The 17,080-nt window shown below is 31.4% G+C and overlaps 1 protein-coding gene and 1 long non-coding RNA gene across 2 annotated transcripts; both read right to left on the bottom strand.

Annotated features, from left to right (window-relative positions):
- Positions 1-598: 598 nt before the first annotated feature.
- Positions 599-1,754, bottom strand: LOC117317162 (neuropeptide-like protein 31). Its single transcript, XM_033871961.1, has 3 exons — positions 1,386-1,754; positions 962-1,075; positions 599-691 (listed from the first exon to the last, which is right to left on the bottom strand). The coding sequence occupies exons 1-2, from the start codon at positions 1,672-1,674 to the stop codon at positions 1,017-1,019; spliced, it is 348 nt and encodes a 115-aa protein (XP_033727852.1). The 5' UTR covers positions 1,675-1,754; the 3' UTR covers positions 599-691; positions 962-1,016.
- An 8,476-nt stretch (positions 1,755-10,230) lies between these two features.
- Positions 10,231-12,836, bottom strand: LOC117317103. The gene is made up of 3 exons (XR_004530097.1): positions 12,570-12,836; positions 10,461-10,540; positions 10,231-10,337 (listed from the first exon to the last, which is right to left on the bottom strand). It is a non-coding gene; the product is annotated as an uncharacterized LOC117317103 (long non-coding RNA).
- Positions 12,837-17,080: the final 4,244 nt, after the last annotated feature.

The following is a 17,080-nucleotide window of genomic DNA, read 5'->3' as shown; positions in this document are numbered from 1 at the left end:
TTTATTATTGATATAATTGTAATAATTAATTCACAATACTGATGTCCATCCTGTTTTACCATGTATCATTGCTATCCATTTGTCTGTATTCTTATTCTCTACGCTGTACTGTTTACGAGAATAAACAAATTGTCATCGTCATTGTTATTGTCTTTGCCATTGTCATTGTCATTGTCATTGTCATTGTTATTGTTATTGTCATTGCCAGTGTTGTTGTCATTGTCATTGTTATTGTTGTTGTCATTGTCATTGTCATTGCATTGTTGTTGTCATTGTCATTGTCATTGTTATTGTTGTTGTCATTGTCATTGTCATTGTTGTTGTCATTGGCATTATCGTTGTCATTGTCATTGTCATTGCAGTGGCCCAAACATGCCCCCGTAACAATGTCAGCTAATTTATTTTGTTGATCTCCTTGTTGTCTATTACTAACCAATAGAAGATACCAACCTATTGTGTACATATTCGACACAGGATAGATGATTGTACCCGTCCTACGTTTACCAATGGAAACACATTACAGATTTCAAATGAGTGACACTTTTAAAAGTTTAATTATTTTGATATTTTGCTATCAATGAAAACATGAAATCCGAGCTATGTAAGAAATAATCATTTATTAATCCAAAATAGTTGTTTGAATTAAACCAAAACAGACTGTAGTCTCCAACGGCAGTTTCCTCCACTGTGTCTGAAAAATGCACATATTGAAAATATAGATACAGTATTTTAAACTGCTTTTATGTAAGAACGCTAATGTTCAAAACGCCAAATCGTCATAAAAAATATCATGTAGTGAAACAAACGATTATTTTTTGAAATCGTAAGCATAATTATAAAATGCTTCCTGTTCCGAGAAAACAAATATATGCACATACATGTTCAGTACAGGTAATGAATGTACCAGGTGAATATTATCATGATTAGATATTTAGTAAATGTGTATGTATCACGGCAGTACCTGAACGACACTGGAATTCATCTGCGTCCCTATTAACCGGATTCTCGGATGCCTATTAACCGGATCCTCGGATACCGGATATGTTGAGGGCCCATAGTGCGGCTAGGAGAGCCACTGAAAACAGAAATTATACAAAACATCATTCAATGAAACCGATATTTGTGAAAAAAAAGTCAACCTGCCTACAATTATTTGTCTGAATGATATGATATAAAATGTTGCACGTGAGGTCGTCTTTAGATGACGTCACAACCTCAGACATCGGCGACAAGCGGTTTTGTTACGTTGTCAAAACGTGTTTACCAAAAAACATAAATCAGTCAAACTTTAGATATAAACATCAATTAAATGTTTACTTTTTTTCTCAAAAACATATTTATCTTTTGTTTACAAGAATAACTAATATATTCCGTTTTAGACTTACATCCGGTTATCAATATCCTGTTGTCATTGTTCTGACCGTTTCCATAGATATAGCCAAGACCAAATCCACTGCCATATCCACCGTATCCACCGCCGTATCCACCCCCGTATCCACCGCCATATCCACCGCCATATCCGGCGCTATATCCACCATATCCACCGCCATATTCCCCACCGTAGTACGGAGCAAAACTCTGGCCGTATCCTCCGTTACTATAGGAACTCATGCTATGGGCCCCTATAAAGGCCAATACAAAGGCACATAGCACGGCGAAAAGGATCTTATTCATTTTGACGAAGTGTGAATAAAACCCGACTATGTCAGCGAGGAACTGCCGCCAAAGTGACGACTATCACTCCATGCATGGAGTATATGCAGTAGAAATCTGGCCTGGAAGAATGTTATTGGCAATGTGCCAAGAGATGAAACAGGTCGATTGTTATTGAACTTTGACCCGATATCTTGATCAGTCATGTGAATATTTCGGGTACTTCCGTTGAGTTGTCACGTTTGTAAAGTGTGATCTGTCTTAGGTTACTTCATTAGGTCGTGCTACGATTGACAAAACTCAGATCACCAGGATACAGTTGGGGGGAGGGGGAGGGGGGGGGGGGGGGGGGGGGGGGGTGTCTCAAAAGCAACTCAAGGCTTAACATAGCGACAACAGAGAATACCGACATAACATCGCAACCATAATTTTACTCAAAATCCATTGAATAAAAAATAGTAAAATTAATGAAAAAAAATCCATAAAATCCGAAGAGTAACGATAAGTCTCTTCTGCTTCATCGACGACACCCAACACAAATCCAATCAAATCTAGGTCACGACGACACCCCACATACAAATCCAATCAAATCTAGGTCACGACAGCACTCGCCATACAAATCCAGTCAAATCTAGGTCACGACGACACTCGCCATACAAATCCAGTCAAATCTAGGTCACGACGACACCCCACATACAAATCCAATCAAATTTAGGTCACGACAACACCCGCCATACAAATCCAATCAAATCTAGGTCACGACGACACCCGCCATACAAATCCAGTCAAATCTAGGTCACGACGACACCCGCCATACAAATCCAGTCAAATCCAGGTTAAGTCACATTCTCAAAGTAAAATCTTGGGTAGATATGACTACATATCGCACAAGAAAATAGAATATTTTCCAAACGGATCGTCATGTCGATCATAAAGCTTCGTCAGCCTGTTTGTTTCGAGTTCTACTGTTATTAATCTGTCCGTCGGTAGTCTGTGACCATGGGAACAAGTCCTGGATTATCGAATCATTTAGATTTAGAGGTTAACATAGCAGGGACATAACTATCCTGTAAAACAATGTAGAAATTAAAAAACAAATAAAGCATGTGGTCCTTATGAGATTCTGAATGAAAATATGATTAAATTTAAGATGGTTTTGATGCCGTGTTTCGTTATTTTATTCAACAATACACCTACATCCGGGCACTTTCCAAAAGCATGGTCTGAAGATATATATACATTGCGGACCCTAATGAATCAGAGTATGCCAAATTATAATCAGATTACACAAAGGCATTTGATTCTATCAATCGACAAAATCTTTGGTTCAAATTAATTTGAGAAGTAAAGTGAATAATTATGACTTTGTATAACAATATAAAATGTTGAGTTAAGCATAATTGTCCATTGTCTAACATTTTGAATTGTTAAACGTTTATTTTATTTTATCACCGTTATTGTTCTCATTACGCATCAATAATTGTAATAAATTAAAATGTTTATTTAACAACCAGTCATCGATAGAAATGTTAATTTTGAATATGTTTCTGCTGATGTATACAGATGACATGTTGATTTATTCTAAAACACAACAGGGCTTACAAGGCATTCTTTAGAGTGTTTACAAACAATACGAATAAATGACTGACTAACAATTTTGGAAAATAGGAGACGCAATATTTTACAGGGCGATAAAACGTGTACACAAGTGAAATGGTGACAAACAACACAATAAAACACAAGTACAATGTAATACAATTTGCTGGACGTAACATGTACCGGGTAAAAATGAAACAGATCATTTCATTTCCGATTTGATATGGCCAAGTTAATTGTTTAAAAAACCTGTATATAGCCAAGATAATTAAAACTTGTTTGTATTGTTTAAAACGTTATATTTTCATGAATTGATTTTTTTAATAATTACAGGATTATATCTGATGATCAAAATACAAAAGAAATAGAAAAAATAATGGCTGAATGTATCAAACGGCTTATACATCAAGTTATACTCTCCATGTGTATTGTTTCCTTCTTAATTAACATAATTAGTTAAACTCTTCGAGTGTACTATTTCTTTCTTAATTAACATAATTAGTTACACTGTCCGAGTGTATTGTTTCTTTCTTAATTAACATAATTATTTATACTCACCGAGTATATCGTGTCTTTCTTAATTAACATAATTAGTTATACTCTCCGAGTGTATTATTTCTTTCTTAATTAACATAATTAGTTATACTCTCCGACTATATATTGTTTCTTTCTTAATTAACATAATTAGTTATACTCTCCGAGTACATTGTTTCTTTCTTAATTAACATAATTAGTTATACTCTCCGGGTATATTGTTTCTTTCTTAATTAACATAATTAGTTATACTCTCCGAGTACATTGTTTCTTTCTTAATTAACATAATTAGTTATACTCTCCGAGTATATTGTTTCTTTCTTAATTAACATAATTAGTTATACTCTCCGAGTATACTGTTTCTTTCTTAATTAACATAATTAGTTACACTTTCCGAGTATATTGTTTCTTTCTTAATTAACATAATTAGTTACACTGTCCGAGTATATCGTGTCTTTCTTAATTAACATAATTAGTTAAACTCTACGATTGTATTGTTTCTTTCTTAATTAACATAATTAGTTATACTCTCCGAGTATATTGTTTCTTTCTTAATTAACATAATTAGTTATACTCTCCGAGTATATCGTGTCTTTCTTAATTAATATAATTAGTTATATTCTCCGAGTGTATGATTTCTTTCTTAATTAACATAATTAGTTACACTGTCCGAGTATATTGTTTCTTTCTTAATTAACATAATTAGTTACACTCTCCGGGTATATCGTGTCTTTCTTAATTAACATAATTAGTTATACTCTCCGAGTGTATTGTTTCTTTCTTAATTAACATAATAAGTTATACTCTCCGGGTGTATTGTTTCTTTCTTAATTAACATAATTAGTTATACTCTCCGAGTATATTGTTTCTTTCTTAATTAACATAATTAGTTACACTGTCCGAGTATATTGTTTATTTTGTATAGGTATGATACTGATGAGTTGGAATACTCAAAGTTAATAAAGAACTTGACCTATCTAGAAATGGAAAATTAACTGCTGGGAAATTGAAACCATTACTCTTATCATACAGCTTGATTATAATCTAACCCTGTTGGTGATGTTGTAAGTAAATATCACATAGTAAAGTTTTATGTTATTTAAAGACAATAAATCGTGAGTATATCTAAAGGTGGAATCATTCTTACGAACATCTTCGATGTATTTTCTATGGGTGCTAACAGCATGTTTACAAAAGCTCATCACACAGTATCTAATCAGGCCTGCAGTCAGACAATTCGCTGGGGATACCAACAGAAAAAATGCATTATCTTAATTTTCTAACTTAAAGAGGCAGGCATATATTATGTTAAATACGATGATTTAGTCACATAATCATTTACAGGTAAATTGGGATATTAACGTTAATTTATATTAGACTCTTTCAGCAGAATTTAACATTAAAATGTCGCCTTCCCATATTTCTGACTTCATACAAACTTATATCAATATCAGAGATACCTAAAACCCTTTTCGACATAATAGATCATGTATCTATCATCAAAACTCACTCAGGTTATAACCGTGTTCCCGGCTAGTGTTTCAAACTGGAATTTCCCTACATTCCGCGTCCTACTATAAAACCTCTTAAACCCCGAAAATGCTACCACAGATCAAAGAAATGTTTAGCTAACTTAAAATACCATTCTGATCAAAAACTATATTGTTCAGCCCATTGAACTGATTTTAAGGCATAAAGGAATATTCTTAAATGTATCGTAGCTACACACAAGAGTTTAATTTCAACTTAAATTTTGATGTAACAAAATATATGAAGATATTTAAATCTGAGATAACACATTTAAATGGTTGCCGAAGTTATCACAGTATCCCGGTTACAATGTTACAATGATTGTTAGTAACACCATGTAACTTCTGTGTTATATAACAATGTGACGTTGATTATTAGTAACACCATGTAACTTCTGTGTTATATAACAATGTGACGTTGATTATTAGTAACACCATGTAACTTCTGTGATGTTATATAACAATGTGACGTTGATTATTAGTAACACCATGTAACTTCTGTGTTATATAACAATGTGACGTTGATTGTTAGTAACACCATGTAACTTCTGTGTTATATAACAATGTGACGTTGATTGTTAGTAACACCATGTAACTTCTGTGTTATATAACAATGTGACGTTGATTGTTAGTAACACCATGTAACTTCTGTGTTATATAACAATGTGACGTTGATTATTAGTAACACCATGTAACTTCTGTGATGTTATATAACAATGTGACGTTGATTATTAGTAACACCATGTAACTTCTGTGTTATATAACAATGTGACGTTGATTGTTAGTAACACCATGTAACTTCTGTGTTATATAACAATGTGACGTTGATTATTAGTAACACCATGTAACTTCTGTGTTATATAACAATGTGACGTTGATTGTTAGTAACACCATGTAACTTCTGTGTTATATAACAATGTGACGTTGATTATTAGTAACACCATGTAACTTCTGTGTTATATAACAATGTGACGTTGATTGTTAGTAACACCATGTAACTTCTGTGATATTATATAACAATGTGACGTTGATTGTTAGTAACACCATGTAACTTCTGTGTTATATAACAATGTGACGTTGATTGTTAGTAACACCATGTAACTTCTGTGATGTTATATAACAATGTGACGTTGATTGTTAGTAACAGCTTGTAACTTCTGTGTTATATAACAATGTGACGTTGATTGTTAGTAACACCATGTAACTTCTGTGTTATATAACAATGTGACGTTGATTGTTAGTAACACCATGTAACTTCTGTGATGTTATATAACAATGTGACGTTGATTATTAGTAACACCATGTAACTTCTGTGTTATATAACAATGTGACGTTGATTATTAGTAACACCATGTAACTTCTGTGTTATATAACAATGTGACGTTGATTATTAGTAACACAATGTAACCTCTGTGTTGTTATATAACAATGTGACGTTGATTGTTAGTAACACCATGTAACTTCTGTGATGTTATATAACAATGTGACGTTGATTGTTAGTAACACCATGTAACTTCTGTGATGTTATATAACAATGTGACGTTGATTATTAGTAACACCATGTAACTTCTGTGTTATATAACAATGTGACGTTGATTGTTAGTAACACCATGTAACTTCTGTGTTATATAACAATGTGACGTTGATTATTAGTAACACCATGTAACTTCTGTGTTATATAACAATGTGACGTTGATTATTAGTAACACCATGTAACTTGTGTTATATAACAATGTGACGTTGATTGTTAGTAACACCATGTAACCTCTGTGTTATATAACAATGTGACGTTGATTATTAGTAACACCATGTAACTTCTGTGTTATATAACAATGTGACGTTGATTGTTAGTAACACCATGTAACTTCTGTGATGTTATATAACAATGTGACGTTGATTATTAGTAACACCATGTAACTTCTGTGTTATATAACAATGTGACGTTGATTATCAGTAACACCATGTAACTTCTGTGTTATATAACAATGTGACGTTGATTGTTAGTAACACCATGTAACTTCTGTGTTATATAACAATGTGACGTTGATTATTAGTAACACCATGTAACTTCTGTGATGTTATATAACAATGTGACGTTGATTGTTAGTAACACCATGTAACTTCAGTGTTATATAACAATGTGACGTTGATTGTTAGTAACACCATGTAACTTCTGTGTTATATAACAATGTGACGTTGATTGTTAGTAACACCATGTAACTTCTGTGTTATATAACAATGTGACGTTGATTGTTAGTAACACCATGTAACTTCTGTGTTATATAACAATGTGACGTTGATTGTTAGTAACACCATGTAACTTCAGTGTTATATAACAATGTCACAATGATTGTTAGTAACACCATGTAACTTCTGTGTTATATAACAATGTGACGTTGATTATTAGCAACACCATGTAACTTCTGTGTTATATAACAATGTGACGTTGATTGTTAGTAACACCATGTAACTTCAGTGTTATATAACAATGTGACGTTGATTGTTAGTAACACCATGTAACTTCTGTGATGTTATATAGCAATGTGACGTTGATTGTTAGTAACACCATGTAACTTCTGTGTTATATAACAATGTGACGTTGATTATTAGTAACACCATGTAACTTCTGTGTTATATAACAATGTGACGTTGATTGTTAGTAACACCATGTAACTTCTGTGTTATATAACAATGTGACGTTGATTGTTAGTAACACCATGTTACTTCTGTGTTGTTATATAACAATGTGACGTTGATTATTAGTAACACCATGTAACTTCTGTGTTATATAACAATGTGACGTTGATTATTAGTAACACCATGTAACTTCTGTGTTATATAACAATGTGACGTTGATTATTAGTAACACCATGTAACTTCTGTGTTATATAACAATGTGACGTTGATTATTAGTAACACCATGTAACTTCTGTGTTATATAACAATGTGACGTTGATTGTTAGTAACACCATGTAACTTCTGTGGTGTTATATAACAATGTGACGTTGATTATTAGTAACACCATGTAACTTCTGTGTTATATAACAATGTGACGTTGATTGTTAGTAACACCATGTAACTTCTGTGTTATATAACAATGTGACGTTGATTGTTAGTAACACCATGTAACTTCAGTGTTATATAACAATGTCACAATGATTGTTAGTAACACCATGTAACTTCTGTGTTATATAACAATGTGACGTTGATTATTAGTAACACCATGTAACTTCTGTGTTATATAACAATGTGACGTTGATTGTTAGTAACACCATGTAACTTCAGTGTTATATAACAATGTGACGTTGATTGTTAGTAACACCATGTAACTTCTGTGATGTTATATAGCAATGTGACGTTGATTGTTAGTAACACCATGTAACTTCTGTGTTATATAACAATGTGACGTTGATTATTAGTAACACCATGTAACTTCTGTGTTATATAACAATGTGACGTTGATTGTTAGTAACACCATGTAACTTCTGTGTTATATAACAATGTGACGTTGATTGTTAGTAACACCATGTTATTCTGTGTGTTATATAACAATGTGACGTTGATTATTAGTAACACATGTAACTTCTGTGTTATATAACATGTGGTTGATTATTAGTAACACCATGTAACTTCTGTGTTATATAACAATGTGACGTTGATTATTAGTAACACCATGTAACTTCTGTGTTATATAACAATGTGACGTTGATTGTTAGTAACACCATGTAACTTCTGTGTTATATAACAATGTGACGTTGATTATTAGTAACACCATGTAACTTCTGTGATGTTATATAACAATGTGACGTTGATTATTAGTAACACCATGTAACTTCTGTGTTATATAACAATGTGACGTTGATTTTAGTAACACCATGTAACTTCTGATGTTATATAACAATGTGACGTTGATTGTTAGTAACACCATGTAACTTCTGTGATGTTATATAACAATGTGACGTTGATTGTTAGTAACACCATGTAACTTCTGTGTTATATAACAATGTGACGTTGATTGTTAGTAACACCATGTAACTTCTGTGTTATATAACAATGTGACGTTGATTATTAGTAACACCATGTAACTTCAGTGTTATATAACAATGTGACGTTGATTATTAGTAACACCATGTAACTTCTGTGTTATATAACAATGTGACGTTGATTATTAGTAACACCATGTAACTTCTGTGTTATATAACAATGTGACGTTGATTATTAGTAACACCATGTAACTTCTGTGATGTTATATAACAATGTGACGTTGATTATTAGTAACACCATGTAACTTCTGTGTTATATAACAATGTGACGTTGATTGTTAGTAACACCATGTAACTTCTGTGATGTTATATAACAATGTGACGTTGATTATTAGTAACACCATGTAACTTCTGTGATGTTATATAACAATGTGACGTTGATTGTTAGTAACACCATGTAACCTCTGTGTTATATAACAATGTGACGTTGATTATTAGTAACACCATGTAACTTCAGTGTTATATAACAATGTGACGTTGATTATTAGTAACACCGTGTAACTTCTGTGATGTTATATAACAATGTGACGTTGATTATTAGTAACACCATGTAACTTCTGTGATGTTATATAACAATGTGACGTTGATTATTAGTAACACCATGTAACTTCTGTGTTATATAACAATGTGACGTTGATTATTAGTAACACCATGTAACCTCTGTGATGTTATATAACAATGTGACGTTGATTATTAGTAACACCGTGTAACTTCTGTGTTGTTACACCGAGGAACTTTTATAGACACAAGATACCAATTAATACCTTTTGTTTGTCAGATCCATAGATAACTTTTAAATGCTTATATTTGTTCATTATCTTTAAGAAAACAATGGTGTAAAATTCAAGATAGAAATAAAATTCGAAAACGTGTTGTAATTTTTTTTATGTTTTTTTTTAATTCATTTATTAAATTGCGATAACAATCAAAAACAAAATAAATAGACAAACGTGTGCGCAAGAAATCTTTGGCTGAATGACCCCTGAAATATATAAAGGAAAATAATCAGTTCTCCTGGCATATAATGTAGAATCAGACATATACTAGAGACTATTAAAAACTCTTTTTTCATAACACCACAAAGACATATATATCGGACATTTACCTGAAATGTGACAACTGTTGGTGTTTATCCTGAGATGGATCCAGTCAGGTTTGAGAGGAGGAGGAACGCCAAAAAGAACACTAGAATGATACATAAAATATTGATGTATTATAACACAGCAACACTGGAATGATATATAAAATATTGATGTGTTATACCACAGCAACACTAGAATGATATATAAATATTGATGTGTTATACCACAGCAACACTAGAATGATACATAAAATATTGATGTGTTATACCACAGCAACACTAGAATGATATATAAAATATTGATGTATTATACCACAGGAACACTAGAATGATATATAAAATATTGATGTATTATACCACAGGAACACTAGAATGATATATAAAATATTGATGTATTATACCACAGGAACAATAGAATGATATATAAAATATTGATGTGTTTTACCATAGGAACACTAGAATGATATATAAAATATTGATGTTTTATACCACAGCAACACTAGAATGATACATAAAATATTGATGTATTATACCACAGGAACACTAGAATTATATATAAAATATTGATGTATTATACCACAGGAACAATAGAATGATATATAAAATATTGATGTGTTATACCACAGCAACACTAGAATGATACATAAAATATTGATGTATTATACCACAGGAACAATAGAATTATATATAAATATTGATGTTTTATACCACAGCAACACTAGAATGATACATAAAATATTGATGTATTATACCACAGGAACACTAGAATGATATATAAAATATTGATGTGTTATACCACAGCAACACTAGAATGATATATAGAATATTGATGTTTTATACCACAGCAACACTAGAATGATATATAAAATATTGATGTTTTATACCACAGCAACACTAGAATGATATATAAAATATTGATGTGTTTTACCATAGGAACACTAGAATGATATATAAAATATTGATGTTTTATACCACAGCAACACTAGAATGATATATAAAATATTGATGTGTTTTACCATAGGAACACTAGAATGATATATAAAATATTGATGTTTTATACCACAGCAACACTAGAGTGATATATAAAATATTGATGTATTATACCACAGCAACACTAGAATGATAGATAAAATATTGATGTATTATACCACAGCAACACTAGAATGGTATATAAAATATTGATGTGTTATACCATAGCAACACTAGAATGATACATAAAATATTGATGTATTCTACCACAGCAACACTAGAATGATATATAAAATATTGATGTGTTATACCATAGCAACACTAGAATGATATATAAAATATTGATGTATTCTACCACAGCAACACTAGAATGATACATAAAATATTGATGTATTCTACCACAGCAACACTAGAATGATTTATAAATATTGATGTACTCTACCTCAGATGTCCACAATAATATATAAAATATTGATGTACTCTATCTCAGATATCCATAAAAATATATAAAATATTGATGTATTCTACCACAGCAACACTAGAATGATTTATAAATATTGATGTACTCTTCCTCAGATGTCCACAATAATATATAAAATATTGATGTACTCTATCTCAGATATCCATAAAATATATAAAATATTGATGTATTCTACCACAGCAACACTAGAATGATTTATAAATATTGATGTACTCTACCTCAGATGTCCACAATAATATATAAAATATTGATGTACTCTATCTCAGATATCCATAAAAATATATAAAATATTGATGTATTCTACCACAGCAACACTAGAATGATTTATAAATATTGATGTACTCTACCTCAGATGTCCACAATAATATATAAAATATTGATGTACTCTATCTCAGATATCCATAAAATATATAAAATATTGATGTATTCTACCACAGCAACACTAGAATGATTTATAAATATTGATGTACTCTACCTCAGATGTCCACAATAATATATAAAATATTGATGTACTCTACCTCAGATGTCCACAATAATATATAAAATATTGATGTATTCTACCTCAGATGTAGTTACTGTAGGATCAACATTATCTTATTTACTTGAAACCGCTTGTACTACTCAGTGTGGTGTTTATATAAAATCATACATAATGCCAGACAGATCAATAAATAACTACTCACATCCTCCAATCAGTAGGTTATTGTTGTTTTGGCGGGATTGATAAGCGTATCCCGCGTAGTATCCGCCATACGGAAGCTGTGATCCGAGTCCATACCCTGGGTAGCCGCCATAATTCTGGGCAGTGATGAACCCAATGATACAGGGAATGAGGAGGAGACACAGAGTCTTGTTCATCTTGCTGAACTTCTCAGAGACTTCGGCAAAACTTACCAAAATGAATTTCCCGATCAACTAGTGTGTAGTTTGAGACACGAGAAATTGATTTTGTGTGTAGAACTGCTTGTATATATACTAGTATGTTGTGAAATGTTGCGTTAGAGTTAACGATGACAGTTATGTAATGATCACCCGGCCACTACCCTAGAGTAATGAATAAAGTTACACAACATGTTTACGAGTTGAAGTACAGACCATGCGAGCATGGAAATATCTATACACCTTAACTATCAACACGATTATTATCACGATAATTAATATCAGTAAAGCAAGATATTTACCTTTATAACTCCTGTGTAAACTCATACCAAACACAACGTCGAAATAAAATCACAGAGGAGGCGTTTTAACTGTTGGCTTCATTACTATTTGTATTAAAAAAACTACGAACTTCGTAAAAATCAATGAATGATGTAAAAAGTAAAAACGTACATCAAAATTTTAAACTGTCAAAACTGTTGAAAACTTTTACCAATGTCACCAAAAAATGTATACACCAAAACCATTACCAAATTTCCGCAAAACAAAAACATCACCATTTCTACACCAAAACATTACCAAATTTCTACACCAAACCATCACCAAATTTCTACACCAAAACCATCACCAAATTTCTACACCAAAACATCACCAAATTTCTACACCTAAAGCATCACCAAATTTTTACACCTAAAACATCACCAAATTTCTACACCTAAATGTTCCCCAAATTTCTACACCTAAAACATCACCAAATTTTTACACCTAAAACATCACCAAATTTTTACACCTAAAAACATCACCAAATTTTTACACCTAAAACATCACCAAATTTTTACACCTAAAACATCACCAGGTTTGTCAAAAATATGTCTAACGTCACTAAAACAACCCATAATGTCATCAAAAAGCAAATTAGGCAACAGGATTGTCAAAAACAAGGTTACAAGTGTGCTTGTAAAACAATTAACAGGTTACAAGTGTGCTTGTAAAACAATTAACAAGTTACAAGTGTGCTTGTAAAACAATTAACAGGTTACAAGTGTGCTTGTAAAACAATTAAAAGGTTACAAATGTGCTTGTAAAACAATTAACAAGTTACAAGTGTGCTTGTAAAACAATTAACAGGTTACAAGTGTGCTTGTAAAACAATTAAAAGGTTACAAGTGTGCTTGTAAAACAATTAAAAGGTTACAGATTTGTCTGTAAAACAATTAAAAGGTTACAGATTTGTCTGTTAAACAATAAAAAGGTTACAACTTTGTCTGTTTAACAATAAAAAGGTTACAGATTTGTCTGTTAAACAATAAAAATGTTACAGATTTGTCTGTTTAACAATAAAAAGGTTACAACTTTGTCTCTTTAACAATATCAAGGTTACAGATTTGTCTGTTAAACAATAAAAATGTTACAGATTTGTCTGTTTAACAATAAAAAGGTTACAACTTTGTCTGTTTAACACTTAAAAGGTTACAGATTTGTCTGTTTAACACTTAAAAGGTTACAGATTTGTCTGTTTAACAATAAAAAGGTTACAGATTTGCCTGTTAAACAATAAAAAGGTTACATATTTGTCTGTTAAACAATAAAAAGGTTACAACTTTGTCTGTTTAACAATTAACAGGTTACAGATTTGCCTGTTAAACAATAAAAAGGTTACAGATTTGTCTGTTAAACAATAAAAAGGTTACAGATTTGTCTGTTTAACAATTAACAGGTTACAGATTTGTCTGTTTAACAATAAAAAGGTTACAAATTTGTCTGTTTAACAATATAAAGGTTACAGATTTGTCTGTTTAACAATTAACAGGTTACAAATTTGTCTGTTTAACAATAAAAAGGTTACAGATTTGTCTGTTTAACAATTAACAGGTTACAGATTTGTTTGTTTAACAATTAACAGGTTACAGAGATTTACAATCTATATTTATAAACCAGATAAACTCTGGAGACTGACTGTTAAACACTCAATTTCCGACGTTAAACGACAAGATATGAAAACGAGACTCGACTTTTTTGGTAAAAAATAGTACAGCTTATTAAGTTATTACAAAAGGAATCTAAATCATACGGTTTATGTAAGATACGACCCGACTGCTTTATAAATAAAGGGTGAACAAGTAATTAAGGAAGCAAAGATGAGCATATTATACATTTATGTTAAATAAGGCCCGGCAGCTTTATAACGAATGATACAGCTAAGTAAAAAAGGAGCAAAAATGAGCATATCATGCAGTTTATGTAAAATAAAAAGAGACTACTTTACAAATAAATGATACAGCAAATTAAAAAGGAGGCCAAACAGAGTGAGCATATCATAAAGGTTTCTGTAAAATAGTATTTTCAATTTATTACATATCAAATTATTGTGTTTCAAATGGCGTATACCAAATTTTGCAGATAAAATTCCATATCAAATAAGTCACAGATATATGATATATATAAAATATCAAATAATGTATGTCAATTATTGTTATGAATAATGTATATCAATGATAATTCAATATTGTATCAAAAAAAATATTTTTGATTAAGAAACATGTACATATGGATATCAAATATGGTAGGAAAATGATTCATCAACGTAAATCAACTGTTGTTTATCCAATATTGTACAAAACATTGGGTTTCTTTTTCAAAAAAAAATACATGTATATCAAATATAATCGATATCACACATTAAACCATTTTATGAGAAAATCAATACGCATTTGATACTCAAGATGTTCTGATACTTAAGTATCAAATATTAAATCTAAGAATTACTGTCGGTGTCAGTGTGGTGACTTATCATTTAATTTTACCTAACTTATCTTATCTAATCTCGGAATATTTATTTCATTTCCATGGAAGTTTTTTCAATGTTGACTAAAATGAATATGTTGTTTCTGTAAGTCCACAATTTCAGTAAACGATTAAATTAATTTATCTATTCGTCTAACTTATTGTTATTGAATTAGGAGTCATTGGTAACTGTAATATGATCGATAGAACGCCTGAGGTAAGTGTTGGTCCTGTACGTCACCAGTTATACATGTGTGATACCTGTAGGGTATCAGTCACGTGATACCTGTAGGACATCAGTCACCCCTAACCACCCCACATATGTCAATCATGGCCCAATCAGTCACTCCTAACCACCCCACATGTGTCAGTCACGGTCCAACCAGTCTTCCCTAAAACCAAACCGATTCATCACTAGCAGTGTAATAGAATTATGGTAAATCTCAATGTCCGGTTCAGCTTTAGTTCAAAATAGTCACCAATTTGCAGTCTTTTGTCCACCGGGACTTTATTCTATTTTCGTGATATGATGTTTAACATGCAATTGAAATTCATAGTTTAATAGGATCGGAAATGAGTTTTCATTCCATAGAAGATTTTGTGAAATCAGTCTTAAAAGTAAGCAAAAATTAGAACTTCGAGATGAATTTCATAATCTTATCTGACATGAAAATATAATCCAGATACATTTTTGTCACATAACTACATACTACAGGTGAAGTCCGAAGTCAAAATGTGGAGGGCAAAATCAAACGAATGCAGTCATTTTCTTGCACCATGTTCAAGTCATAACGTAACGTTATTAGGCATATACTATGTTAGACCAAATGTATTTAAGTTTATTGTTCTGATGTCGTCAGAGGACAAAACAATTGTTCAAAAGTTGGCAATATACATTTACAAAGCTAATGAAAAAAGAAATGAAAGATTATTTAACTGATTTTTTTTTTTTTTTTTTTTAAATGTTTGAGTACCCTGGTTTTGTCGGATTGTAATCTACCTAAGCCAACTGAATTATTACTGTTCCTTATTGTACTTATTAAAATGTTGCTACTCAATTGTACATCAAATTTCCACCATAGTTCACATATAGATTGTAATTGTTTTGTATATATGCTCAAAGGCAGTATTGTCTAATGCGAATAAAGACATTATATAACGTCACAACCTACTTCTGATTCGTGCAACAAAAGAAATCCTCTCTGTAAGATATATAACACGAGTGACATACGGAACATATTACATATATAACAGGGCTATTGTGTGAATTACAGAGTAAAGGACGAAATTAACACGATAAATAGGAACATATTACATATATAACAGGGCGATAGTGTGAATTACAGAGTAAAGGACGAAATTAACACGTTAAATAGGAACATATTACATATATAACAGGGCTATAGTGTGAATTACAGAGTAAAGGACGAAATTAACACGATAAATAGGAACATATTACATATATAACAGGGCTATTGTGTGAATTACAGAGTAAAGGACGAAATTAACACGTTAAATAGGAACATATTAC

Source organism: Pecten maximus, chromosome 18 (genome assembly GCF_902652985.1).
Source record: "Pecten maximus chromosome 18, xPecMax1.1, whole genome shotgun sequence".
Taxonomy (NCBI): Eukaryota; Metazoa; Mollusca; class Bivalvia; order Pectinida; family Pectinidae; genus Pecten; species Pecten maximus.
This window is presented reverse-complemented; position numbering and strand designations above follow the sequence as displayed.